Genomic DNA, 25973 nt, shown 5'->3' on the forward strand with positions numbered 1-25973 from the left:
ACTCTATCTATTGTGCTTCCAGAATAACTCCTTAATCCATTCTTACCTCTCTCCACCACCGTTGCCTCCATCCCAGGTTCCATTCCCTGTTGAACCTTCTACCCAGTCTGCTTCTACCTAACCTGTCCCCCGTCTGTTTTCCACACATCTGACAAGAAACCAACAATAGTGCTTTTCCCACATACCCAACTAGAGGGATTTGTTCAAGATGTCACCCTCTCCCATACACTAAAATATTTTCTTGCCTTCCATTTGTTAAAAAAACAAAAAAACAAAAACAAAAAAACCAAAAAACAAAAAACAAAAAAAGGAAAACTACAGGCCCCAAATGGTGTCACTTAGACTGAGTTCCCAAACTGGGGCTTAATGCCCAATCTCACTGTAGTTTCCACACCCAACCTCCCCTACCCCCCGACATGTGGCCTTAACTGGTCATTCGGGCATTTTCTGGCCAGCACCAGTGAAGGAATTGGTCACGTGGGCCCTCTCCATCCACCAAAGGAAGATGAGGTCATCTGCACAAGACCTCCTGCCCTTTCCCCTGAAGGACAGTGACCTTGACTGAACAATCCTTTGCTTTTTTTTGTTCGTAACTTTCTCCCTCTCTTGTAAAAACCTTCCATTTTGAACAACTCTTGGGAGTTCCTCCCCTACTTGCCAGATGGGACGCTGCCCAATTCCTGGCAATCCAACTAGACCTTCAAACTTCCCCGGCTGAATTTCTGTTCTTTAACAATATGTATACCTACTAACTGGCAGAGTGCCTGGCACGTAGTGGGCAATCAACAAATGGATCTTATTATGTTCTGTTAAGGGTTACAAAATAAAATGACCATTCACCCAAAGTCTTCCAGGTTCCTTTCCCAAAAGCCCCAAGGTGGCTTGGAGACTCCCTCCTGTTCCAACCACACCTGCGTATGCTCTTATTAACGCAACTAACCTCACTTCTTCTATTTTTTCCTGCTTAATTGTCAGCTTCTTGAACGTAAGAATCTTTTCAACTTTGAATTCTTAACAAAGACAGACATAAATCTTTGTTGAATCAACATACACTGATCAGGGCAGAAATTCATTTTTAAAAACCTAAGGTTTTCTTTGGGCAACCTTCACAGATACCAGCGTGCAAGCGGTCTGGTTTTACTTTGATGCTTTAAATAAACAGTTAATTAGACACAGAAATCTCTAAAGACCCTGCTTTCATCTTCTATCAAATACACTTACAACACATATATAGTTTATTTTATTTATTTATTTATTTATTTATTTTTGAGACAGTGCAAGCGGGGGAGAGGGAGAGAGGGAGAGGGAGGGAGGGAGAGAGGGAGGGAGAGAGGGAGAGAGAGAGAGGGAGAGAGAGAGAGAGAGAGAGAGAGAGAGAGAGAGAGAGAGAGAGAGAGAGAGAATCCCAAGCAGGTTCCATGCCCAGTGTGGAGCCCGAGGTGGGCTTGATCTCATAACTGTGGGATCATGACCTGAGCTGAAACCAAGAGCCGGACGCTTAACCGACTGAGCCCCCCAGATGCCCCAACATATATGTAACTTAAATCTGAATAATTAAACCCTTAATTTAAAAATCTGAAAAACCCACACATCTGTGCTCTTCCCATGGTTTCATCAAACCACACGTTTTAGCACTGTGATCTACTCAGACCTAGAGATTGACTAAATCAATTCCTTATTAACAATAATTTTTTGGAATTAAAAATCTGAAATTGCTACAGAAGTACCAAAAAAGATAAAGAGCACTGCCCAACACTCACCCTGCCACAAGAGACAAGCCCACAAAAACAGACTCTATTTGCAAACAAAGACTTAATGAACAATCGAGGCTTTAAATCGGCTGTTTTGCAAAAACTGTTTCGATTAAAAAAATATACTGGGATCCACAGGGTGCTTTCTTTGGGCTGTTTCATGCTTTTATTTGACGTATAGAATACACTATTAACCAAAATACCCTTTCCTCTTACATCCATTCACATAGTATTGACATGAAGGAGGAGCCCCCCGGAACAGTTTTGTGCCCTGACCAGAAGCAGACTTACCAGAAAAAGGCAGTTTCAGAGTTAGCACACAATGCTGCCTAAGTGCCCATTTAACATAATGCTGCAAAACTTTCTGAGCTGATTACATGACGGCGGTCACCCAAGTCTTCCTCCAAACTTAAGTATAAACTTCACAAATTAAGTGTAAACATTTGAGGCTGTTTTTCCCCTCCTGCAAGCATCTTAAGTGTGTCTTAGTCTTTGAGGCCTGGCTTATTGAACTGTTTTGTCTCCATCCTGTACCCGCACAGGAAGACTCACTGTAATGCTGTGATTAGAAAGAATAAAATTTTATCAGGGCACCTCGGTGGCTCAGTCGGTTAAGCATCCGACTTCGGTTCAGGTCATGATCTCACAGCTCATGAGTTCAAGCCCCGTGTTGGGCTCACTGCTGTCAGCAGAGTCCATTTCAGATCCTCTGTCCCCTCTCTCTCTGCCCCTTCCCTGCTTGAGCACTTGCTCTCAAAAAACAAAACCAAACAAAAAACAAACAATAAAAACATTTTTAAAAAGAATAAAATTCTACCATTAGTGGAAACAAAATAAACGAAAATGCATTAGTTACAAAATCAATTCAACATGTTGGTGGCAACAAAGGTTTATAAAGTTAAGGTGAAGGGCGCCTGGGTGGCTCAGTCAGTTAAGCGTCCGAGTTCGGCTCAGGTCACGAGCCCCGCGTCGGGCTCTATGCTGACAGCTGGGAGCCTGGAGCCTGCTTCGGATTCTGTGTCTCCCTCTCTCTGACCCTCCCCCATTCATGCTCTGTCTCAAAAATAAATAAACATTAAAAAAAAAAAAAAAGGTGAAAAGAGATGTCGTTACCGCCTGTTACACATACAAGGACACATGTGTGTTTCACTGCGTTTTCACGGAGCACATTAAAGCAACCTGAAACAACAAATGGGATTCTACTAGACTTTTTTTGTAACACATCTGGCCTACTTGTGAAAAACTGGTATGAAACTAGCAGAAACAGCCCTGCTCCTCAGCCTAACCTCAATACCCAAGAGATACAAAAGGGGGATAAAGAGGAATCCGAAAATGCACTGTGATTTGTCAGCTTGTGTGTAAGGACCCTGACTAACGACTCCAACGATGCCCTATTTTTAGCCCTGCTCCCTTCTGATTCCTGAGCCAGGCCAGGGTGTTCCCTGGCACATCAACAATTAATTCTCTTCTCCTCCTGCAGGCCCCTAAGACATACCAGGTCTGTTTGTGGAGTAAACACTTTACTTTCTTTTTTCTTTTTTTTTTATTACTCAGAAAAGCTTCATTTTTTTTTTACATGTAGGTTTCTGACTCCCCGCTTGTGCCTATGACACTTTCACGGCGATTTCCTGCTCCACAAGGAAAGCAGGCTGGATGGATCCTGCCGCTTGGCACACTCGGAACCATCACAGGCCCTGCTGACGTGTTTTCTTCGTCTCGGGCCCCCTCGTAAGCGCTTCGGGCTCACAGCACGAGCTCCTTTAAGATGGCACAGGCACACACGCCCCATGCCGATTTGGGGGCCTTCCCGACCCCAAAGGTATATAAAGGTAAACAATCCTATTAGCAGAGGCTCAGGGCTGCCTGGTTTTGGTGGAGGCCATGCTGGGACAACTATCCCTTTACTTTCTGGAGTTGCTACTTTGTTCTTTGGGGCAGTGCTTTAAATAAGCCAACTGTAATACTCACGACCTGCAGATTTCCACTTTAAGAAGGTAAAAGTTTCTGACAAAGTAACAACATCTGAATGTGAACCAAGGCAGTCTGCTAACTGCATACTGGATAATATGGAAGGGGTGCAGAATACGCCACTCCAAAATATGCCACTTTGGCATGTGGATGGATAAAACTTTTACCTGTCCCTTAAATGCCTAAAAGAATTTACACAGGGGACCTACCTGCCCGAGCCAAAGAGCTATCACCGGAAGCAATTTTTTTTGTCTGAAAGATCCACCTGCATCTGGTTATCAAACATCTGCTTTTTCTCTTCCTGTGAATCCCTCCTCCTCTTTGAAGCCCCAGGCCCCTATCCCCACCCCCACCCCCAGCTCAGGACAGCACCTGAGCCTCAACCGCCTGGCAGCCTCTGGGTCTCGTATTTTGATGGGGCTCCGGTATGTATGAAATTAAATTTTTCTCCTGTAATCTCTCTGATGTCAATTTAATTATTAGACCAGCCAAAGAACCTAGAAGGGAGGAAAGGCAAAGTTTTCCACCAGTACAATATGAAAATAAGGAGCCATTCAAAACCATGCATTTAGTAAAATAGAAGTTAGTAAACTAGGCATTACAGAAATAAAACATACGGTTTGACATCTAACTCAATCTAAGAAACCTGACATTACAATATCTTTCTATCTTCACAGTATGAAGGAATTATATTATTTTAGGTTTAATAATGGCACTGTGGTTATACTAAAAAAATCTCATTTTTCAGAGATTAACACTGAAATATTTACAAAACACAAAGTATTTCATGGAATTTGCCTTTAAAAATGGAGGGAGGGAATAGGCATGGGGAAGGGATGGAACGAGACAGGCCCATATGCTGACTGCTGAAGCTGGGTGATGGGGATGTGGACGTCCATCACCCTCTGTTTTTGTACATGTTTGAAAATGCCTGTATCAAAAAGGGGAGGGGAAGCGTAATAATTCTTTTCACTGCCTACTTGATCAAAGAAAAGACCAGCTAGGCACAGTTCATATTTATTCAAAGAACTGTCAATCTAAATTAAAAGACTGAAAAAGTGTGTGACCTGTCACATTAAACGTCACTGTAATCTCTGTAAAGACTGTAAATCACCGATCCATGAAAAATTCTCCCGTCCTTTCACTTACTTTCACTGCAGCCACTGCTCCCGGGGCTTCAACAGCCACATGGGATCTTTTTCAAGATACTTCTATACTCACCCAAGACAGGTGCACGGATTCCACAGGCTTAGTGACACTGACTGCAAGGATGCCTGACACCATCTGGGTGTCCTTCCACATCTGGAAGGTCCCCCCACTTGTGAACCTGAACCGGTCCCTGCTAACCCTGTGGTCTACTGCTCCTATAACCGTTGACCGTCTCCCAACTGCACTGTGAACTTCGAGATGGTAAATACTTAGTCTTACTCATCTTTACATTCTCTACTTCAGCTAAACTAGTGCAAAATAAATGTATGAGAAAAGAGAGAATAAATCTGTAAATCTCAGTATTTATAGCTCATTCTTAAACTCTAAATATGTGAGATTTTTCATACTGTAACTTTAAGGCATTTTCCCAAAACTTACTCTGATGTAATCCTACTATTGCACATTTGTTAATAAACTGTTTCTGAAACCAAAGTTTGAGTCCTAAAGATAGATCTGTGATAAAAATAGCCCATATTTGGAGATGAACAACTACCTTAATTTACAGAACTTTACCACTGTTTTCATTAAAGAGAGAGCATATGGCTAATCAAAAAATGAAGAGTTAGGAGTCCTATCAGTAAAAATTATAGTTAGCGTGAATACATGATTACTCACCAGGGCTTAGGTACTAATAATTATCCCATTATATAGACCAGCAAAAGAGGTTCAGGGACATACAGGCCATTCAAACCCAGGCCGTGTGTGAAACTGCCGATACCCTTCTCCTAAACACCGTAGCAGATGCCCACCAACCCGTATTTATTACATACAGGAAACTCAGCTCTGTAACCTGGGAAGGTTTACACTTGATTTTTCTGTTGTTCCTTTATCTTTACGCCTCACAAGACAGAGGATGCAAGTAATGGAAAACAAGTCACTTAACCCGTCGGCTCTGTCTCTGCAGTAATGGCAGCTAAGGCTTATATACAGCACTTTTATGTAATTGCCAGGCACTGCTGCAAATCCTTTACACATATCGGCCCAGTTCACCCTTTAGGTCCTATTATCATCTCTATTTTAATGAGGAGAGGAAATGGAGGCTCAGCCAGGTTACAAGACATACCCAGACAAGCTAAGGTTTCAGTTCTCCTCGTCTGGTCCACATTCCACGGTCTCGCTCACCTGCTATCCCGGTAAACAGGTGCACGTGCGCTTGGGTGAACCTGACACGCATGGTGTAAGGATTAAGCCTTGTATATCCCCCAAACTGGAGCGAAGTTACAATTTCCACCAACCCTGTTTTTCCCAGCTATATATTGTAGTCTGGTCTTTAATATCATATTTAGGTAAAATTAAAGTGGTCGGCATCAATTTACAAGAGTACGCAATTATTTTCCATATTTATCATCGTACAGGACACTTTTGATGCATGGTATGTATTAACAAAACTAAAGCAAAGGTCATTTCATAAACTTAGGAACGTGATTTATCCAGTCAATACAATTTCTGGGACTAGTCAACGCAAATGAGCTCACATAAACCACTGGAAAGAGTCAGCTCTGGAAAATTCTTAACAACGAGAAAACAGGGTGGTCACTCTGTAAACATCTTCTCCTGCGTGCAGTTAAATACGAATTCTTAGTACCGTGTTGAAACATAAAGGAGTCTCTGCACCTACTGCTCAAGGTCTTTATCAGAAAGACAATGAATCCAGATGGTTAAGCAGTTCAAAGGCACAAAGACACCTGGTTCCCGATGCCCACGTCTCCAGAATCCGAGCACATAAGCAAAACAAGAATCCTCTGTAGCTTCTCGGTATCACCACGAATTTTAAAAAGCGTTACAACGAGAAAATGCAGACATCGCGTAAACGGATGACTCATTCCCTCCCTCCCTTCCCCCGACACTGGCCGAGGGTCTCTGCGTGCCAGACGGGGCAACAGCTGCTCGAGGTGCAAGCGCTCGTGGCTCTTTGTAGTCATCCTGTCCCCCGGTGTCGCGTAGAGGGCGTGCGAGAGCAGTAAACACAGCTGCCTACTAAATGAATCAAGAGCATTTCAGCCAGGAAATGGCTGGAGAAAATGAGGCTCCCTTAGAGAAAATGGAAGTAACCGAAGCGGAGCCCAGGCACTCCTACAGAGAAGGACACACAACCGCGAGGCCGCTGTCAAGGTGCTGAGACCCAAACGGAAGGCTCGCGGTGTAGCATCCGTACAATTTGGGATGGCTCGTATACGTTAATTTCAGTCCATTCTGAGCATATGGTTTTCACCAAAAGTTATCAGAAGCGAATCTGCTGTCATTCTCCGACGCGTGCGGAAGTAAACGGCCTCCAGCACCCCGAGGACTGCCTCAGCCAGGTGTCCCCCCAAACGCTCCAAACCACGTCTGTGGGGGAGGGGAAGGGTAATGAAGTGTCCAACCGTCCAGGATACGCTCTTACTCTGGAGTTACTCGGACGTGACAAAACGCAAATCTGTTTATTAGCGGTAAGATCCTCTGAGATTTCTCAATCAAATCACCAAGTCTCCTAATATTATTCAATACAACCTTAAAACAGGAGCAAGAGGGTTCTGATCCGAGTTGAATGCTTTCCACCAAGGCGCTATATGTACTAATTTTTCTGAACAGAGAACTGAAAACAAATTTATTCTATAAACATAATCACAACTTTCTGCCACATCTTCTCTGAATACAATGCACGTATCGCCAGGCTCGCACGACTGTCTTACTCCAGGAAACGGCAATGTTTTGGCTCTTTACTCTGCACAAACCGATTCTGCCCTTTCAAGGCACATCTTCATCTGGTTTTCATGGAGACTTTTTTTTTTTAATTTTTTTTTTTTTTTTTTTTTTTTGAGAGACAGACAGAGCATGAGCAGGGGAGGGGCAGAGAGAGAGGGAGACACACAATCCGAAGCAGGTTCCAGGCTCTGAGCGGTCGGCACAGAGCCTGATGTGGGGCTCGAACTCACAAACCGCGAGATCGTGACCTGAGCCGAAGTCCGACACTCAACCGACTGAGCCACCCAGGCTCCCCTTTTCATGGAGACTTTTTAAAAAATACTTTATTGTGCTATTCCAGTGTTAAATTTGAAAAAAAGGTGTACGGTAATACCTCCATACCACAGTCTGGAAAACCCCCACACACTTTCCTTTGGTGTATAACATAATATAGACTCCCCTGAAGGCAATCTGAGAAAAGGCTGAATATGAAGCAAACGAAGAAGTAAGGAAAGAAAATTACGTTTGCCACCGCTCCCCAAAATCACCCGCACGGGCAAGAGACCACACAACTTCTCCTCAGTTCTATGGTAATATTTCAAGTTGTAACTAGCATTCTGGTATTCAGCCTCACCACGGCACGAATGACAGAATTGGCAAAAATGGCAACAAAAACGCCCCTGGAAAGGGAGGAGAGGGCAAAGATGCTATCAGAGCTGTGGGTCCTGTTGGCGAAACAGCTTTCGGGGTGACGGAAGTTTTCTTTTCGAAAATTAAATACAGATTAAGGAGAAAAACACTTCTTAGAAAACTGTCTGGTTCAAGATGAACTCAGCAGGTGGTGGCATACCTTTAAAGTTTTCAGTACAGGAAAAAAAAATTCTGGCAACCCTATTTTCTTAGGCAAGCCCTACGTTAGGTACGTGTCATGCTTCCTAGGGGAATGCTTTATTTTTAAAATGTTTTGCCCTCAAGTCCTTTTAATAGCAGATACTTCAGAAACTTACACCCAAAAACCTCAATGCAAAAAACAAGTCATTTTCAACTTGGCCATGGAACTAACACCCACACAGGAGGCTTGGTTCACGGCACCGCCGCTCTCTCTCTTCACATTCTTCCTCTGTCCTCTCCCAACTGCCTGTTTCTACCTCGCCAGCTCCCCGCAGGCAGAATCCGGTGTTTCCCCCCATCTCTTCCTTTCCCTATCCTCGGGAAGACCTCGCACACACTTTTCCTAACCCCTTTCTCTATTTAATGCGTCACATTTCTGCGAATTTTAATACTGCTGCTGGGATGAACTCCTGGAGCCCATCGTCTGCTCTCCCCTCACGCCTGGACACAACATCATCCGCAGAAGTTAGCGACGGCACTGGACTGACCCGCAGCGTGCCCCCCTGCCGGGCACTCCTCTCCAGCAGCTACGCCACAGGCGGCCTCCTGAGCCACTGCCTCCTTTCCTTGCCCACATCCGCTGGGCAAACCCCATCTCAGGCTCTTGTGAAACAGGCCAATCTCATTCAGCAACCGGGAACCAAAACCCCTACCATCCTGTCCTATGTGCATTTATAGCTCACACCTCAGGGCCAGTTGGTGCCTCTGCCGTTTACCCACAGACGGGCCCCGGGCTCAGTGTTAGCCCCGCACAGATGGGCGTGAGAGGGTCCTTGTGCTTAAGGACCTCAGAGTCCACTCGTGTGGGAAAATCACTGCAGAAAACTACAATTCAACATGGATTAGATGAGGGAGGGGCAACTAAGCAACTAAGGGGGCCATGGAAGCAGAAGAGAGGGGTAGGACCTATCTAACCTGCTTGCCAGGAGCCCTTCTAGGAGGAGGGGGCATCTGAGCAGGCCTCACAGGGGAATGTGTAGAAGCCAGATGAGGGCACGAGGGGGGAGACATGGATCTGAGAAGAGCCTGAACGGAGGCGGAAACAGATGATGGAGTGTTTCTGGACCATGAGGTCCAACACGGAGGAACGGATGATGAAGCCAGAGAGGCGAGCACAGCTTTCAAGGAGGCTGCTGTCTCCTGTGTTAAAAGAGCTGTGACCCTGAGGCTCTGTTCTCCTAATTACCGTAGGCAAGGTCATCTGGGGTGGGACAGTAACGTGCTTACTTTTGCCATTAGTTCCTATTCGTGTCAAGGGACAGTAATTTTCCATTCATAACAACAACTGTACTTTAAGATACAATTTCATACTGAGCCGATTTAAAGAAAACCAGTTGACAGCAGTGTGGACCATACACGGACAGGACAAACACTGAAAGCAAAGCTCAAACAACTGATGTGCGGGAGCCATCCGAGCCTCAACGGCAGACGGGGGCAGACAGACGTGAGGTTCCGGGTGGGTAGCTGTGGCAATGCGGGGAAGCCAGAGTGGAAAGGCGTCCGGGCCAGAACGCAAGGAAGGAAAACGTCCACTCATCCCATGAACGTGTATTCAGTGCAGTCACTGTTCTATACGCTCTGCATAAAGCAGAGAAAAGCCGGAGAAACGTTATGTCAGGTCTGCACTCTGACCAAAAAGAAAATGAAATAAAACGAAGCCAGGTAAAGGGAGAGAGTGAAGGCTGCATGATTTAAGAGGAGACCCCTCGCGGAGGCAGCTGGAAGGAAGGAGCTGGGCGGCTGCCTGGAGGAAGAACAGTGCGGGCCTGGGAGAGGATGGGTGGAGAGGAGGGCAGAGAGGGACTCGGGGCCTGCGTGGGGAGGGCCTCGCAGACCAGGAGAAGGGCTCAGACGCTACCCTCGGGGTGATGGGGTGACCGGAAGCCAGAAGCGCATCTTGGGCAAGGAGGTGGCCTCTCGGATGGCGGAGGGGAGTGCAGGCAGGGAGCGGGCGGCAGCGGCACGGACAGGGACAGGCGGTCAGGTGTGGGGTCTGGCTCAAAGGCGGCGCTGACCAGATGGACGGAGGACCTGGACGTGAGGTGTGCCAGTGACAGAGGACTCAAGCAGCGCTTTCTGGCTGTGTGGCCCGAGTCCCGGGGTGAATGGCAGTATGGTTTCCTGACCTGGGGAGACAGAAGGGCCTGCGGATGGGGGGGGGGCAACCTGTGGAGGGCAAGATGCCTGCGAGCAAAGCTGCAGGGACCCCGAGTTGGGAGCCGCCTACACCCACAGAGGATTCAGCGGGGCAGTTAGGACAGGAGCTGCTGATTCGGGGAGTCATTAGCGTCAGGTGGCATTCCGAGCCTTGGGACCGCAGCAGGAGGCGAGAGAAAAGGTCCAAGGATGGAACCCAGCTCGCGAGGGGGGGAGGGGGGTAGAAAGGACAGTGTGGCAAAGAAGACAGAAAAAGAACCACGAACCAGGGAAAATGAGAGCCATCGCTGGGAATGATTCAGCAGGAGGCAAAAACTAATGATGTAGGAAGGGGGGGTGGGGGCGGAACCGCCAAAGTCCTGAAGGAGGAGAGGACAGATCGGAGGCAATGCGAAAGGGAGAGGTGGCTCGGGGAGCAGGGACAGTCCCCCGGGGTTGGGGGTAAGACAGACCCTAAGCGGACACACAGGCAGCCAGAGTGGCGGTGGAGGAAACACGCGAGTTCCTTCTGACCGCTTCTACTTCCTCGGTGAAATCAGAAGAAACCAATCAGGAATGAGGAGGGGAGAGGGGAGGTCGGCAGTGACAGGAGAGAAGCCGCCAGGCTGTGCTCCAGGCTCTCGTGGACAGGATGTGAAGTGCGGCCCTGAGGAAAGGCGGCCGGGTTTCTGTTTTCCGGAGACGTTCAGCTGCTCGGGGCCAGGCATCACACAGGCAGAGTTTAATTTAACCGATCCAAACCTTCCAACAACAGAGGTAGGGAACCACACAGGACTATTCCCTCGGACTAGAAAAAATAATAACCTAAATGGCAAAAAACCGAGTGTTCACTTTGCGCCGTCCGTCCAAGCAAGTTTCAGTTAACTAGTAAAACCAGCAAATGACAATTAGCATAAAAACTAGCAGAAACTACAAGTTAAAAGTTTTTCTTAGGATTGGGAAAGAACTTTTTTCAGGCATAAGCGCAATGGAGAACGTAATTTTAAAACATTCATTTGAATATATCAAAATATTAAACTTCCGTGTGTAATTAATGAAGTAAACAAAATTAAAGGGCAAATAACCAGCTGGGAAAAATATCTGCGATAAACAGGACCACAATGTGACAACCGTAATATGTGACAGTCTCACTCAAATCAACAAGTGCATGAAAACCTCACATGAAAGCAGGGAAAAGCATGAACAAAACAGTTCACGATGAAAGGCCAATAAGTCAAATTTCATCTCAGCAGCGCACCTCAGTCAATAATCACATATTTTAATGACATGGGACGATCCTGATTTCATAATGTGGAAAAACAAGGAACAGAACTGTTTACACACTATCTCAGCTTTGGGTGTGTGTGTGTGTCCGTCCCTGACTGATGATGGTCTGACTTACAACTTTTCAACTTGACAATGCTGCGAGAGTGATAGCCATTCGGCAGAAGCCATACTTTGAGTTCTGAACGCTAATCTTTTCCCAGGCTGGTGACACACGAAACGGTCCTCTCCCGCGAGGTGGGGCAGTGGCCGCAGCTGCCAGTCAGCCACACGATCATGACGGGGAACAACCGGAACGTGGACAACCACTCTGTACCCATGCAACCACTGTTCCCACTTTCACTACAGAGTTCAGTAATTACACGAGACATTCAACACTTTAGTATCAAACAGGCTTTGTGCTAGATGATTCCGCCCAACTGTAGGCTAATATAACTGCTCACGGGGGAGCCTGAGGGGCTCAGTCAGTTAAGCATCCGACTTTGGCTCAGGTCATGACCTCATGGTTCATGAGTTCGAGCCCCACGTTGGGCTCTGTGCGGACAGCTCAGAGGCTGGAGCCTGCTTCTGATTTTGTGTCTCCCTCTCTCTCTGCCCCTCCCCTGCTCACACCCTCTCTCTCTCAAAAATAAACATTAAAAAAAAAAAGTGCTCTGAGCATGTTTAAGGTAAGCTAGCCTGAGCTATGATGTCCAGTAGGTTAGGTACATTAATGCATTTTCAACTTGCAATGTGTTTACCAGTACATAATCCCCATGGTAACTTGAGGAAGGGGTGTGTGTGTGTGTGTGTGTGTGTGTGTGTGTGTCTTCCAAAATTTTTGAGACTGCTTCTGACCAGCAATTCAATTTTTTTCTTGGTAGCATTTTATAAATTGTCCACAATAGAGATACTTTGCTTTTACAGACATTAAAAAAAAATAATAATAAAGATAAGGGGGCACTTTCCTGTTGAAAAAGATGTGGGCATTGTGGTTAAACATGAACTGACCGGGTGAAAAAGGGAATGCTACATTACTAGTCACCATTTCTGGAAGACCACAGTTCCCCACGCCATTTTCCAAAGGGGTACTGAAAACCAGAGTGTGGCCGGACAAGAGTGATGAGGAGAACAAAGCATTTCCAACCAGGTATTATGAAAAAAAAAGGTGAGGGAGCTAAGACTCTGAAACTCAGGAAAGTCCATGGAGAATAAGGCTGTTCAACCAACTCTAGACACACATCCCCAGAATAGCCCAAAAAGGGATTTTATACAGAATAAGATGCTGGATTATAGGACTGAAAAGGTTTTTCTAAGGTAAGGTTCCGGAAGTGGAAAAAGGGGACGCTGTCTGAAATTCCTTTAAAACTATTAGGCAGAAATCAGTATCTGAAGTAATAAGACTGTATTTTAAGAAAAGTTCCAGTTTTCACATCGGACTCAGGTGTGGTGTGAGGAAGGGATCGGGAAGCCTTCACAAGTTTTTCTTTCAGTCCTGTTTTAAGCCTCAATCCACATTCCACATTCAGAGCAGTCTTTCTAGGGCCCTGTAGCATCCATCAGCTTGCCTCCCCCTTTTCTTACACTGGGTTTTGCTTGGTATTTGTCTTTAAAACAGCCAGGCATAATGGAAGGAGAGCTACTCAGCAAGACGGGTACGCAGTTAAACTGGAGTTAAAGATGAAATGTCAACAAGCTACTTAGCTATTAAAGTGTGTGAATTTAAGCTGATCTGGCCCAGAAAGAGAGTGGGACAAAAGAATGAGAATAAATATAACAGATAAAGAAAAAACTATAGGAACAGAAAATTATTCTCATTTTCACTGTTTGCTTTTCCCCACATCCCATGAATCATTGTGGTGAAGTGAGAAAAACACAAGTTTTGAGGGAAGACATTCCTGGGTTTAAATCCCTGCTGAAATGCTCACTGGCCAGTGAACTTGTCGAATCTCTCAGCGTCAAGTTTCTCATCCTATGAGGTTAGTTAACATCGTACTAACTGAGCTACTATGATACTACAATGAGCCAGGCACATAGCGTACTACAGATACTTAATCGTTTCCTTTTTAAAAATTTTTTATTTTTTTAAATTTATGTCCAAATTAGTTAGTATATAGTGCAATGATTTCAGGAGTAGATTCCTTAGTGCCCCTTACCCATTTAGCCCATCCCCCCTCCCACACCCCCTCCAGTAACCCTCAGTTTATTCTTCATATTTATAAGTCTCTTCTGTTTTGTCCCCCTCCCTGTTTTTATATTATTTTTATTTCCCTTCCCTTATGTTCATCTGTTTTGTCTCTTAAAGTCCTCATATGAGTGAAGTCATATGATTTTTCTTTCTCTAATTTCACTTAGCATAATACCCTCCAGTTCCATCCACATAGTTGCAAATGGCAAGATTTCATTCTTTTTGATTGCCGAGTAATACTCCATTGTATATATATATACCTCATTTTCTTTATCCATTCATCCATCGATAGACATTTGGGCTCCTTCCATACCTTGGCTATTGTTGATAGTGCTGCTATACACATGGGGGTGCATGTGTCCCTTCGAAACAGCACACCTGTTTCCCTTGGATAAATGCCTACTAGTGCAATTGCTGGGTCGTAGGGTAGTTCTATTTTTAGTTTTGTGAGGATCGTTTCCTTCTTTTTATGAAAATTTTAATAGAAATAACAGAATTATACTCCTATACCTATAATGGTACAGCTGGGATTCTGTACCACATTAATTTTATTACATGTAAAGAACAAATCCTCAGGTCAAGTTCATATGTTCAAATATTATTTATTTTTCTGTTGCATTTTTGAAATTATGAAGACAATTTTCATTACAAGTATTTTTTTGCTTTCAATTAAAACTAAATGTAAACAGAACTAGCAGTGATCCTCACCCGGCAAGTTTCTGACTGTTCAATTTCATCTTATCTACAGCTACAGTGCTTCATTCGTAAGTTTTCAAAACTATAATTAGAAGACTTGCAAGTGAACAGCCTGTGAGTAAGTACCTTATGCTCCCCTTTGTTATCTTATACTAACACTTCCATTCTCGAGAAAAACAGAAAACTGAGGTAAATACCTCAGTATTGTTCTAATGTTTCTGTAGTTATTTCCCTTATCTTAGGGGTAAGCACTGGTTTATTCCTCGACTGCAGTCAAACAGACAAAATTTCATATACTTTTATTGACAGAATGGGCATACCTCCACAAGGAAAGCCAGATGAGTATTTAAGTCGGGGAGCGAGCTTAGGGCCCAGAAGGGCCACCTGGACTTCTCCCTTGTCCTGAGGTCTATAAAAATCACCAAGCGGCCCCCAGTCTTCTGAGAAGGGGCCTGAAACAGTTTCCACAACTGAGCTACAAGATCCTACGTGTCATTTTCCGGCACAAACCTCCAGAAAAACCTGACACAAAATCAGGCGGCTCCATATAAAAATCTCTTTTTGAGCCTGACAGGTAAAATTTTTCATAGAACTCTCCTTTTTGTAGGACTGGAATTTAGTTTGCTGAAAGGTGTAATTTTTGCTGTCAAGTTTATACTGGGTTCCAGCAGAAAGGTAATGAAACAGAACAGCTGTATTCATTCATGATACCAGCATATACGACATAAAACAAAAAGCTGTTCTGATGCCGTTTGAACAGACGTGACTGCTAGGATTACTAGTTACACAACGGTGGTATGTAATCGCGGCAAGTAATCACAGGTAACAGGTAAGCAACACAACCCTGATCTCAAGGCTCTCCTTTGTGGAGTTTAATACCCAAACAAGCTGTTAGAACTCCAGTTCCCCTTGAGCATAAAATAGCATCTGGGAGAGTCCTGGATCATGCCACGCTATGACATCTTATGACAGGCTATTAGGATAAAGAGTCAACTAGGTCTTAAAAATAAACTAAGAACCAAAATCCACAGACAGGATATAACTATTTCTGTACTCCAGGACACAGACAGCAACTTCACTTAAATACTAAGTTATAGGATATAAACCTGGGTTTCAAAAATGAATATACACTTGCACATATTGACACGTGAAAGAAAAAAGAGCAGATACTAAAAGTCTTGCCAATATTCACCAACAAGTCAAGATTTTCAGGGAGTAATTTCTTCCATGAATAATTTAAAGTTTTAAAATTTAATACCAGATTATACCTATATTCAAAGCTTTACTCTTACCACCACTATGTTAAGACGGTATGACCGAGGGAAGCAAATGCCATTTATTATAGATTCCCTATAAATAAATACTTTAAAAATAAACACTGAAGTTCTTACTTCCCCCATTCTTACCGGTTTATCCCTGAACAACTAAATAATGAACGAGAATGTGGTAATGCCTCAGGTTAGAGTTTGATTCCACTAATGCTCCAGTTTTATAATGAATTCTTGAGCTAGCATTTTGCTTCAGTTAATATTTGTATCTATGCTTAAAAAGCCTGAAAGGTTCGTCTATCCTGTACACAAGATGGACATGAGAGAGGGAGAAAAAGAAGGAACTTTCCACCGAACTCAAGTCTGATGTCCCTTATTCTAATCTGTAATCTACAAAATCAGAATGCTCATGATGGCGTAAGCTATCAAGGGCAAAATGCACTTCTTTCATTTTCTCCCCCTTGAAAACCAGTGGGTTTCTGTCTGACAGGGGACGATCCACAGCATGGCTTAACACATGCCACCTAAAAGGCATAATGGAGTTTTTAAATATGGAGTTTTTAAAAAATGCAGTAATTATTAAAAATTATTCAGTTTTCTCCATGGATAGATTTCTCAACCCAAAAAAGCCATTAATGTAAGGTATCATTTTTGCAGTAAATTCCACAAGCTTAATATCCCTGTATATGTATTTACAAAAATGCCACACATAGCCATCACCAAAACCATGGCCTCTAGCCAACAAGTGTTAAAGTGCTTTGAAGTTCTGGATAATCAGAAAAATAATACATATATATATATATATATATATATATATATACACACACATTTTTATCTGTATGAAGCATTAGGACATTCTCAAAATCCAATTGAAAATCAGCCATTTTAGATAAACCCATATAGTAGCATGGAATGAATTTTAACTTTACACAGTTGGATATGGCTCACATATTTAACTATATCAACTGCTTGTTGGAAAATGAACATACCGGCAACAAAGGATGCTGAATTAGTTTTATGGAGCTGCACCACATAAGAATTGGACTCATTACTGTAATAGCTGGCATTACTCTCCTGGTATTTCATATTTATCTTTTAATGTAAATGCCGCCTCATATAAACGCCTGTCTGGTGCATTTCACCTGATGGATGATAACACACAGTATTATAAAACCCAAAGTCCTACATTTCCAGGCAACGTTGTTTTTTATTTATTTGTTTTTAGGTATCAGTTTGGTAGTTATTACTTGGTAACACACAGAGAGTAATAATGCTTTCATTAACACGTACTACTTGAAGATCCAAAGCAAACTGAAATTTAATTTCTGCTTTTTAAGAATATATCATCTGTGTACCATGCAAACACTGCAATGTACTCAAGCATGGAGGCGAAAACTGTAAAGAAAAGCAGTGAAGGAAAAACATAAAAGAAAGTTCCACCTACAGGGATCCCTCTGACTATTCTCGGTGAGTCCTGGAGATGACATGGATGTGGAAAGTGACCAGGTAAACAGGAGCTCAGTGCCGGTCAAGTGAAACCTCCCGTTAGCACGCAGCTCCCCTGATGTGCATCCTCTGAGATGTGGAACAAAGGAAGTGAGGCTGAAGCCAGAAGCAGGTTTTTCCAAAGAGGCTGTATTAAGCCTGTTAGTTTTCTGCTGATGGCTCAGGCAGACACATATCGGAATCTACTGCCTCTATAAAAGCCACATGCAGGCTCTCGGGGCTCTGGTGTGCAAAGACGTATGCACAGATCTGGGGCCATACCAAATGCTGCTCACAAAAGGGGGGGTGGGGGCTGAAAAGACACTAAACTCCGGTGAATTCGTCATTTAGACACAGAGATGTGTTAGTGACATATCAAAAGGGAGAAGAAACCTTGCTATGTGAAAGGAATACACTAAAGATTAAGAATAGAGTTCGTGTCACAACACGTAAGGTATCTTTAGCCATCCCCCGCTTCACTTTTAACATAAATTCAGCCTAAAGGTTTCTTCAAATTCAGCGACACTCACCACTGGCTAGAATGTGCTATAGGTTCTTAATAAGTATCTTAAATCGTGACGATTCCAACAGTTACAGACACTTGTCAACAATGTCTGCCTGTTTCAGAAGAGGATGCTCTAACCCACTCCCTCTGGTCGGCTCTGAGTCCAGCTTTGCCAGCCACCGCCCCCCCGCCCCCGTCCCCCCTTCAGCCTCAGCCTCTCCTCCCCTTTCATACAGACACACTCAAGTTTCTGACAAATCTAAAAAACAAACAACAACAACAACAAGTCCTCCTTTGAACCCAACCCTGTCCTCTAACCTCTCTTCTTTCCTCCCCGGAGCCGTAGCTTTTGAAAGCATTCTAGCTACTTTTCGTTTGTTCCACTATCTAATAACCACCAATGTGCCAAGCGCCCAGCTCACAGGGGTGAACAAGACAGAACATTCCCCTCACCCTTCAATCCCCCACCGCTCAGTTTCCACTGCCCCCGTCGCACACGAACACCCATGCTGCTGACACCGTTCCCAGTTACCTCACCAATCAGCCTCCAGTTGCCCGATTAAATGACCCTTTTCTTTACTTTCTCTACAATAGTATGACACTGCTTCTTGGCATTTCCTTGAATGTTCTGTTTAGGAATACCAGTCTTCCCTCATCTCTGTGGCCGACTGCCCTCAGCCTCCATTATAAGCAGTAGAGCTGACCCTTGAACAACGTGGGTTTGAATGGAATGGATCTACTTACGGGTGATTATTTTTACACAAATCCAGTACAGTAGTGTAAATGTGCTTACTCTTCCTCATGATCTTCTTAATAACATTTTCTTTTCTCTCACTTACTTCAAGAATTCATTATATAATATATATAACATGCAACTATTTATATTATGGGTAAGGCTTCTGATCAACAGAAGTCTGTTAGGCTTCCAGGGGGAGTCAAAAGTTATACACAGATTTTCAATCACGCAGGCGGTCGATGCCCCTATCCCCCATGTTGTCCACGGGTCAATTAAATGTTCCCTTCTTGTGCTTATCTGGTGAATGTTAGTGCTTCCTAGATTTCTATCCCCGGTCATCTTCTTTTGGGTTCTGCCGGCTCTCTGTGGGCAACTTCAGCCAAACTCCCCTATATGCTGCCAAATATAGCTCAGATTTTTCTCTCTCGAGGCCCAATGACTCACTGGACACCTCTACCTGCAATGTCTCACAGACACCTCCAATTTAATATGATCAAGACAGAATTCACTCAACAAGAATAAAATATTTAGGGATAAATTTAACAAAAGTCCTAGACTTCTATGGAAAAAAAAACACTGCTGAGAAAAATCAAAGATCTAAATAAACGGAGACACAGTCCTTGTTCATGAATTGGAAGACTCAAAATTAAAACAGCAATTCTTGCCAAGTTGATCTATATATTCAACACAATCCCTATCCAGATCACAGCATTCTTCCTTTTTTAAAGAAATTCACAAGGGGTGCCTGGGTGGCTCAGTCGGTTAAGTGTCCGACTTCAGCTCAGGTCAAGATCTCACAGTTCATAGGTTTGAGCCCCACGTTGGGCTCTGTGCTGACAGCTCGGAGCCTGGAGCCTGGTTCGGGTTCTGTGTTTCCCTCTCTCTCTCCTCCTCCCCTACTCATGTTTTGTCTCTGTCTCAAAAATAAACACTAAAAAAAAAAAAAAAACAAAAAAAAAAACCCACTGAATTGTACATTTAAAGATGGATGAATTTTGTAGTATACAAATCGAACCTCAATAAGATTGTTCTTAAAAATCATTTCTCAATCCATTGGATACCAAAAAGTTTTACGGGGTTATTGGGAACTTGCCTGCAAAACTGATAGATTTACATCCCTCTCCTCCACCCAAATCAGCCAAATTCGCTACCATTCCCTCCCAAACCTGCTTTGACCTGTATTATATTTCTTGAAGGAAAACACATAACCTGTGCACATGCCCTAGCCAGAAGTCTAAGAGGAACCCTACACAGTTAGAGAAGTCTTTTTCTTCCACCCACCCAGTTTTTTTGTTCCTGTGTCTCTCTCTCCAAACTACCACTGCCTCAAATTCAAATCTTTTAAGTTTCCCAGTGAATCTCTTCTGGAGACTTGCTCTTTCCAACCCAACTTTTATGTGATACCAGAACGCTTGCTCTAACATGCAGATCTGATTCTACCAGCCTAATGAAAACCCTTTGGGTCCCCCCAGGCCCACCCTGTGTCTACCAGCTACAGGAGTACCCTCCCTCCTCTAAGCCCATGTACCTCCACCATGAGTTAAGAACCTTTACGTGGACCCCAAATGCATACATTTAGATAAGACAGATATGAGTTCCTGTACCAGTGTATTCTATAACCTACCCAAAAATGGAAATTTAAAAGGACGACGTAAAACAGAAACAAGGGAAAGTTCCAGCTCTCTTCTGCACTCCCATTCTTTTGCACAGTCACATCCCTCCTTGGAGACCCCCAGCCCAAAGGAAAAAGCCTAACCTCCTTTGTATGACATTTAAGGCTGTGTATCGTTTGTTCCCTGCCTACATCCCCACTTTGTCCCTCACTACTTCAGCCCCACACACCATATGCTTTAGCTGTTAACAAATTATTTGTAGTTCCCTCATTGAACAAGAAGTTAAATCTTCACTTGTGTTCTTGAAATAAACATCTCCACATCTCTGCAACTGTTCTTTCCTCTTTCTGCAATGTCCTTATTACCCTTTTCAACCTGGTAAGTACTCTTCATTCAGATCCAGCTCAAGTGCGGCTGCCTCTCTCTAAATAGTCCATTATTCCTGCCTTAGTGTGCTTATTTCTATTATAATATTCTTTGCATTGTATTAAACATACGTATTTGCCTCTTTATCCTGCAAGGGTTGCCACAGGGCTTAGCTCCTTGAGGACAGAGGACAATGATAGGATTCAAACAGAGTCTCCCCCACTTAAATACTGCCAAACAGCAGCTGAACAGTTGTGCCTCACATGTTAAGCTAACTCTTTTTTAAGTTTATTTATTTATTTTGAGAGAGAGAGAGAGAGAGAGCGAGCGCACGTGCACAGGAGGGGCAGAGAGAGAGGGAGAGAGAGAATCCCAAACAGACTCCGCATTGTCAGCACGGAGCCCGGTGTGGGGCTCGAACTCAGGAACTGTGAGATCGTGACCTGAGCTGAAACTAAGAATCGGACGCTTAACTGACTGAGCCCCCCGGGAGCTCCTGTTAAGCTAACTCTTGAATGGAATCAACAAACTCTCCCCAAGTTTACTATCTGTCATAATCCAGATTTATAACGTGCTAAGGGCTGCAAGCCACAAGAGTCACCCAAACACGTGAGTCTCCCAAAGGTCTCGGAACTCTCTGATTCAGGTAACCTCTACAATTTTGTGACTTCTAGTTTTACTCAAATTAGCCATCATCACTGGGAACCTGCTCCACCGCTAAGATCTCAAACTGAAATTCCTTCTTTGACCACAAGATCCACCTCAACCACTGATCTGTTGTTCTCCGTCTTTATGGTGCACACCATCCCCCGTGCCTCAGATCCTGTTTATTTAACTGGTCTAGCCAGGCCTCTCCCTTCCAGCCTGAATTCCACAGCCAGTCATTTTAACCCTGCTCTCATTAGTTTCCAAGATTATCAAGCACTGCTGATTCACCATATGCGCCCTCCCAATTCCCAACCCTGTGTTCACTAAAGCGTATTTGTTTCAGTTTTTTATTGCTACTTCTGGGCCTAGTCCTACAAAATTCAGACCATCTTACCCTAAATGGATTCTCCAAAAAATTGTTTCCTCTCTCCGTGTCAACTTTTCCCCCATATTACCAGGCATCTCTCCTTCTGTAAGGTTTCAGGGAAAGAGATATCCCTGGATCCTTCCCAAGGGTAATTCATCTGGATGTCACTGCTTTCCATCTTCTCTAGGATCTTACTCAACTCCTTAACATCTCAATTTCACCTTCTCCCCTGACCTTGACCTGATTCTGTCTCACGTCACTTTTTTATTTCTTTCCTTTCATTCAAGGAAGAATGCTGAGTTCGCATCACCTTTATATCCTAACTTCTCGTACACTACTGATTTACAATCTGGATTCCCCCCCTTACAAATAGCTCTTTCGGGTCACCAATTGCCAATCTGACAATCTGTTCACGGTCAAATCCAAGGGATTTCCCCATTCTGCTCAACTTCCTTGTAGTTCTTAAATCGCTGATAACCACTTCTTTAAACTTTCCCCTCTAGGTCCTTCCTTATCACTAAATTGTCTCAGTCTTCCTCTCGTATCTTTGCCCACTCCAGCCCTCGCTCTTTCATGGCTTTGCTTTCCAGAGCTAAGCTGTAATTGTGATCACTGTATCAGGCCGGCCTTAGCTGCTCTCCCCCCCCCCCCCCCCCCCCCCCCCCCGTGTTCTCATGATGATCCACTCGCTGTGATAGTGACAACTCCTAAGTCCTGGCATGTTTTCACACTGTCAGTCACATTTCTGACAAGGCTGGATAATTTTATATTAAGAAGATTACAATGGACATCCTCTTACGTGATACAACTGGATCCCATGTTGGTCATTTAATTTTTTTAAAAGCAGGTAATATAGGAATCCATTAAAAACACATATACACTGTAATATAAAATATAACCATAGTAAAAAAAATGCAACCATACTTCTATTCATGAATTCTTTGAGCACAGATAGGTCCACTGATTGAAAATTCTTACATAAGCCATCCATACTACAATGAATAAAATTTCCAGTCTATTTTTAAAAGCACAGCAGGAATTTAAGATGTGTGAAACAATCTGTGTACAGAACCTCTCAGGATTTTTATTATTTTTCCCCAATTCTTTTCTGTCTTGAATTTTACCTTTTGTAGCAATTAAAAAAAAATCTATTTACATGTACTAAGTCTTCCAAAGCTGTCAACTTTGTTTTCTTACCAACAGTTCTCCTTAACACTGAGGTTTTGTTTTGTTTTTTTTTCTGATATTTAATTAAACTACAGATTATAAAACAAGTACAAGTATAAATGAGTTCAAGAGCAAACAACTCACTCTGGGTAGGCATTCAATGCAACTAGCGGAAATAAAAACATTTGGGTGGACTGGTGAGTAGCCTACCAGCCATGAGGATTCAGCATGCTGTGGGTACCGGTCGGTATATTTCATGGAGAACGATGGTTAATCTGGTGAGGCACCCAAGCGAAGGCAGAAGAACTAGCAAAGCCACGTTAAGTCAGGAATTACGGAGGCAAGCGGCACAATATTTCTAGACATAATCCTTTAAAAATCTTAAGAGAGATTTGTAGATTTATACATGGAACAATAAGCTATTTTAAAAATTAAAATGTAAAAATTATAAATAATCCTAACAAAGAGGCATGTCTATTCATGGCAAATTGTGTACGTCCTTAAGGACTGTGAAAAACTTATTTATTCTACACATACTTATGATAATGGAATGCCTTCCCCAGTGAAAATTAAAAATTAAGATTTCTGAGATCCTACCCTCCTTTTTTGATTGTTTAATATTCAAGTGACTATCATCAAAAGGTTTTTTAAAAACGTAATCTTCAGGGAACACAGAAAACCTTCCTGTTGCCAACATTAAAAAAAAAAAAAATTAACAATAAGTTACCAGTTTCTAATATTGTAGAAATGTGCTACATGTGGCACCTGTGAGAGGGGCACTCATCTCACTAACACCCACGGAGTACAGAAAGAAGAACCCAGAACTTGCATGACACTGATCTATACCACCAACTTTGGGGGGCTATTAATTTTGTTTTTGTTCCCCAAAGTGAGCTTCTCACCTATTTACAAAAAAGCTTCCAAATACAAGTACAGGAGTTAAATAAGACCATTAGAGGAAGTAACATATTTTGCTTTCCTGTAACCTATAAAGGAAAAAGAAAGACAACGTCTGAAAAATAAATTGTTACAATTTGTTTGTATGTTTTTCTTTCTTTTTCTTCCATTAATGTCTTTGAAGAGCAGTTCCATTTCTTTTTTCTTATTATATGCTCCTCACGCTTTTGAAATATTAGCAAACCACTCCACAGGAAAGAACTTTTAATGAATATTGGTACTAAAAAATCTAGATATGATGCAATAATCAATTTAGAGTTTGTTCAAATGTGAGTGCTTTAATCGGCCTATGGGTGGGTGAGATGTGCTGTTAAATGTATCATATTTAGGTGTGTGTGTGTGTGTGTGTGTGTAAGTAAGATACTGTGGCATAAACTGAATTATTGTCTTGGGTAATATGTAACACTATTGAACCTTTTGAAAATGTCTGGTCTCTCACTGTGAACGCTGTCGTATAAAAAAAAACAAGAAAGAAAGAAAGAAAGGAAAAAAAGGCCTCAGTACTGAGACAGAACTGAAGTTGACATTTTCGCATCATCTGTGTTCTTGCCTGTCTTTCACTATTAACTTGATTGGTTTTTTTTCTTCTCCTAATGTTAGTCAATTAGATGTTAGATGTTAGATGCTAGTCAACTAAATAAGAGGGAAAAGAACACTTTAGGAGGATTTCAAATCTTATTTTAAACACTGATATAAAATAATATACATGAGTCCTGGTGCACAAATTGATTAGGAATAATGAAAACCATGATAAACACATTATATCACATCATCATTTAACATTACCCTCAACACACCGGCCACAAACTCAATCATTTACTGTAACTAGAGTCAAACAGAAATCCAGCCAAAACAAGTCTGTTCAATTAGAGTCACAGCAGGAATAGCCTTTATACCTTTTATCCTGAAGATTAGTTATTTTCCCAAAGCATCCAAACAGACCATACACATAAACAATTCAGCGGTAAGTGATATACTGCAAAATCTTCAGTCATTCAGTAAATCTTGGTCAATACTGGCTTATAGGTGAAATATAATAAGCATAAAACTCGTTTAATGTGTAATATAAAGGGCAATAATTCAAAGCCTTCCTACTTACTGAAAAGAGTCTCTCTGAGAATAGTGACTTCTCTACTTAATTGCTAATCAGTAAGTGAAAAAAGAGCACATTGGAAGGGCTGTGAGCTGCTGTAAAGTTTGTGGTTTTCTTCATTTGTGACTATTGTTGCCCCATGACCAGTAAGGGTCAACGTGACCACAGGTCATTTTCTCAGGGCCTCGGCTTTGCCAGTTCCCTAAAATGAAAAGCTTTTGGAATCTCAGGAAACCGTTCAGCGGAGCTTCTAATTTTACAGACAGAGAAACTGAGCCCGAAAAAGGTAAGAGATTTACCCGAAGCTACAAGACAGTGGCAGAGCAGGACCCAGCACTCAAAGCCTCTTGGGGGTTCAAGCGACTATTAGATCAACTGCAGAAGCACATCTCTCTCTTTACCACCATGCCCTCTCCACGTGGCCCACACTTTGCACAAGGGAGACCAGAATCTTCTTCAACCGCGATTTGCAACAACCTCAAAGTTAGGACCATGCCATCCTGACATATTACTTACAATGGTCATTAGCAAAACTCTCACTGAGTATATGTGTTATAGCTCAAAGAGGGTATCAGAACAACTTGTGATTGAATAAAACTTACAAAAACAGTACTGAGCAAACTTTTTTTAATGTAAACTGTCTGATTTAGAGAAAAAGGAATGAGTTCATCATCAAGAGAGAACATCTGACATCAATTAACTCTCATTTACTTTAAAGGGGAGAATTAAACACAAAATTACCTTTGAAGGTTTCAAGTTCCTTCCTGTAGAAAAAAAGAAGAAAATGTGAATTTTATTTATTTGAAGTATAATTAACATACAGCATTATATTAGTTTCAGGTGTGCAACATAATGATTCCACAATCCTACATATCACTCAAGGCTCACCACAATAAATGCCATCACCATCTGTCCCCAAACAACAGTATTACAATATTATTGACTATATTCCCTATGCTGTACTTTTCATGTCTGTGACTTATTTTCTATAACCGGAAATCT

The 25973-nt window shown here is 42.8% G+C and overlaps 1 protein-coding gene across 1 annotated transcript in view; it reads right to left on the bottom strand.

The window, feature by feature from the left end:
- Window positions 1-25973, bottom strand: part of DTNBP1 (dystrobrevin binding protein 1) — a 133286-nt gene that overhangs the window by 34514 nt on the left and 72799 nt on the right. Inside the window, exon 7 of the mRNA XM_047101540.1 lies at window positions 25713-25735. Coding sequence (XP_046957496.1) covers window positions 25713-25735 — 23 coding nt within the window. The remainder of the gene's footprint in view (window positions 1-25712; window positions 25736-25973) is intronic.

Source organism: Lynx rufus, unplaced genomic scaffold, assembly GCF_022079265.1.
Source record: "Lynx rufus isolate CCGP_SWC_20201006 ecotype Redwood Valley unplaced genomic scaffold, mLynRuf1.p SCAF_6, whole genome shotgun sequence".
NCBI lineage: Eukaryota > Metazoa > Chordata > Mammalia > Carnivora > Felidae > Lynx > Lynx rufus.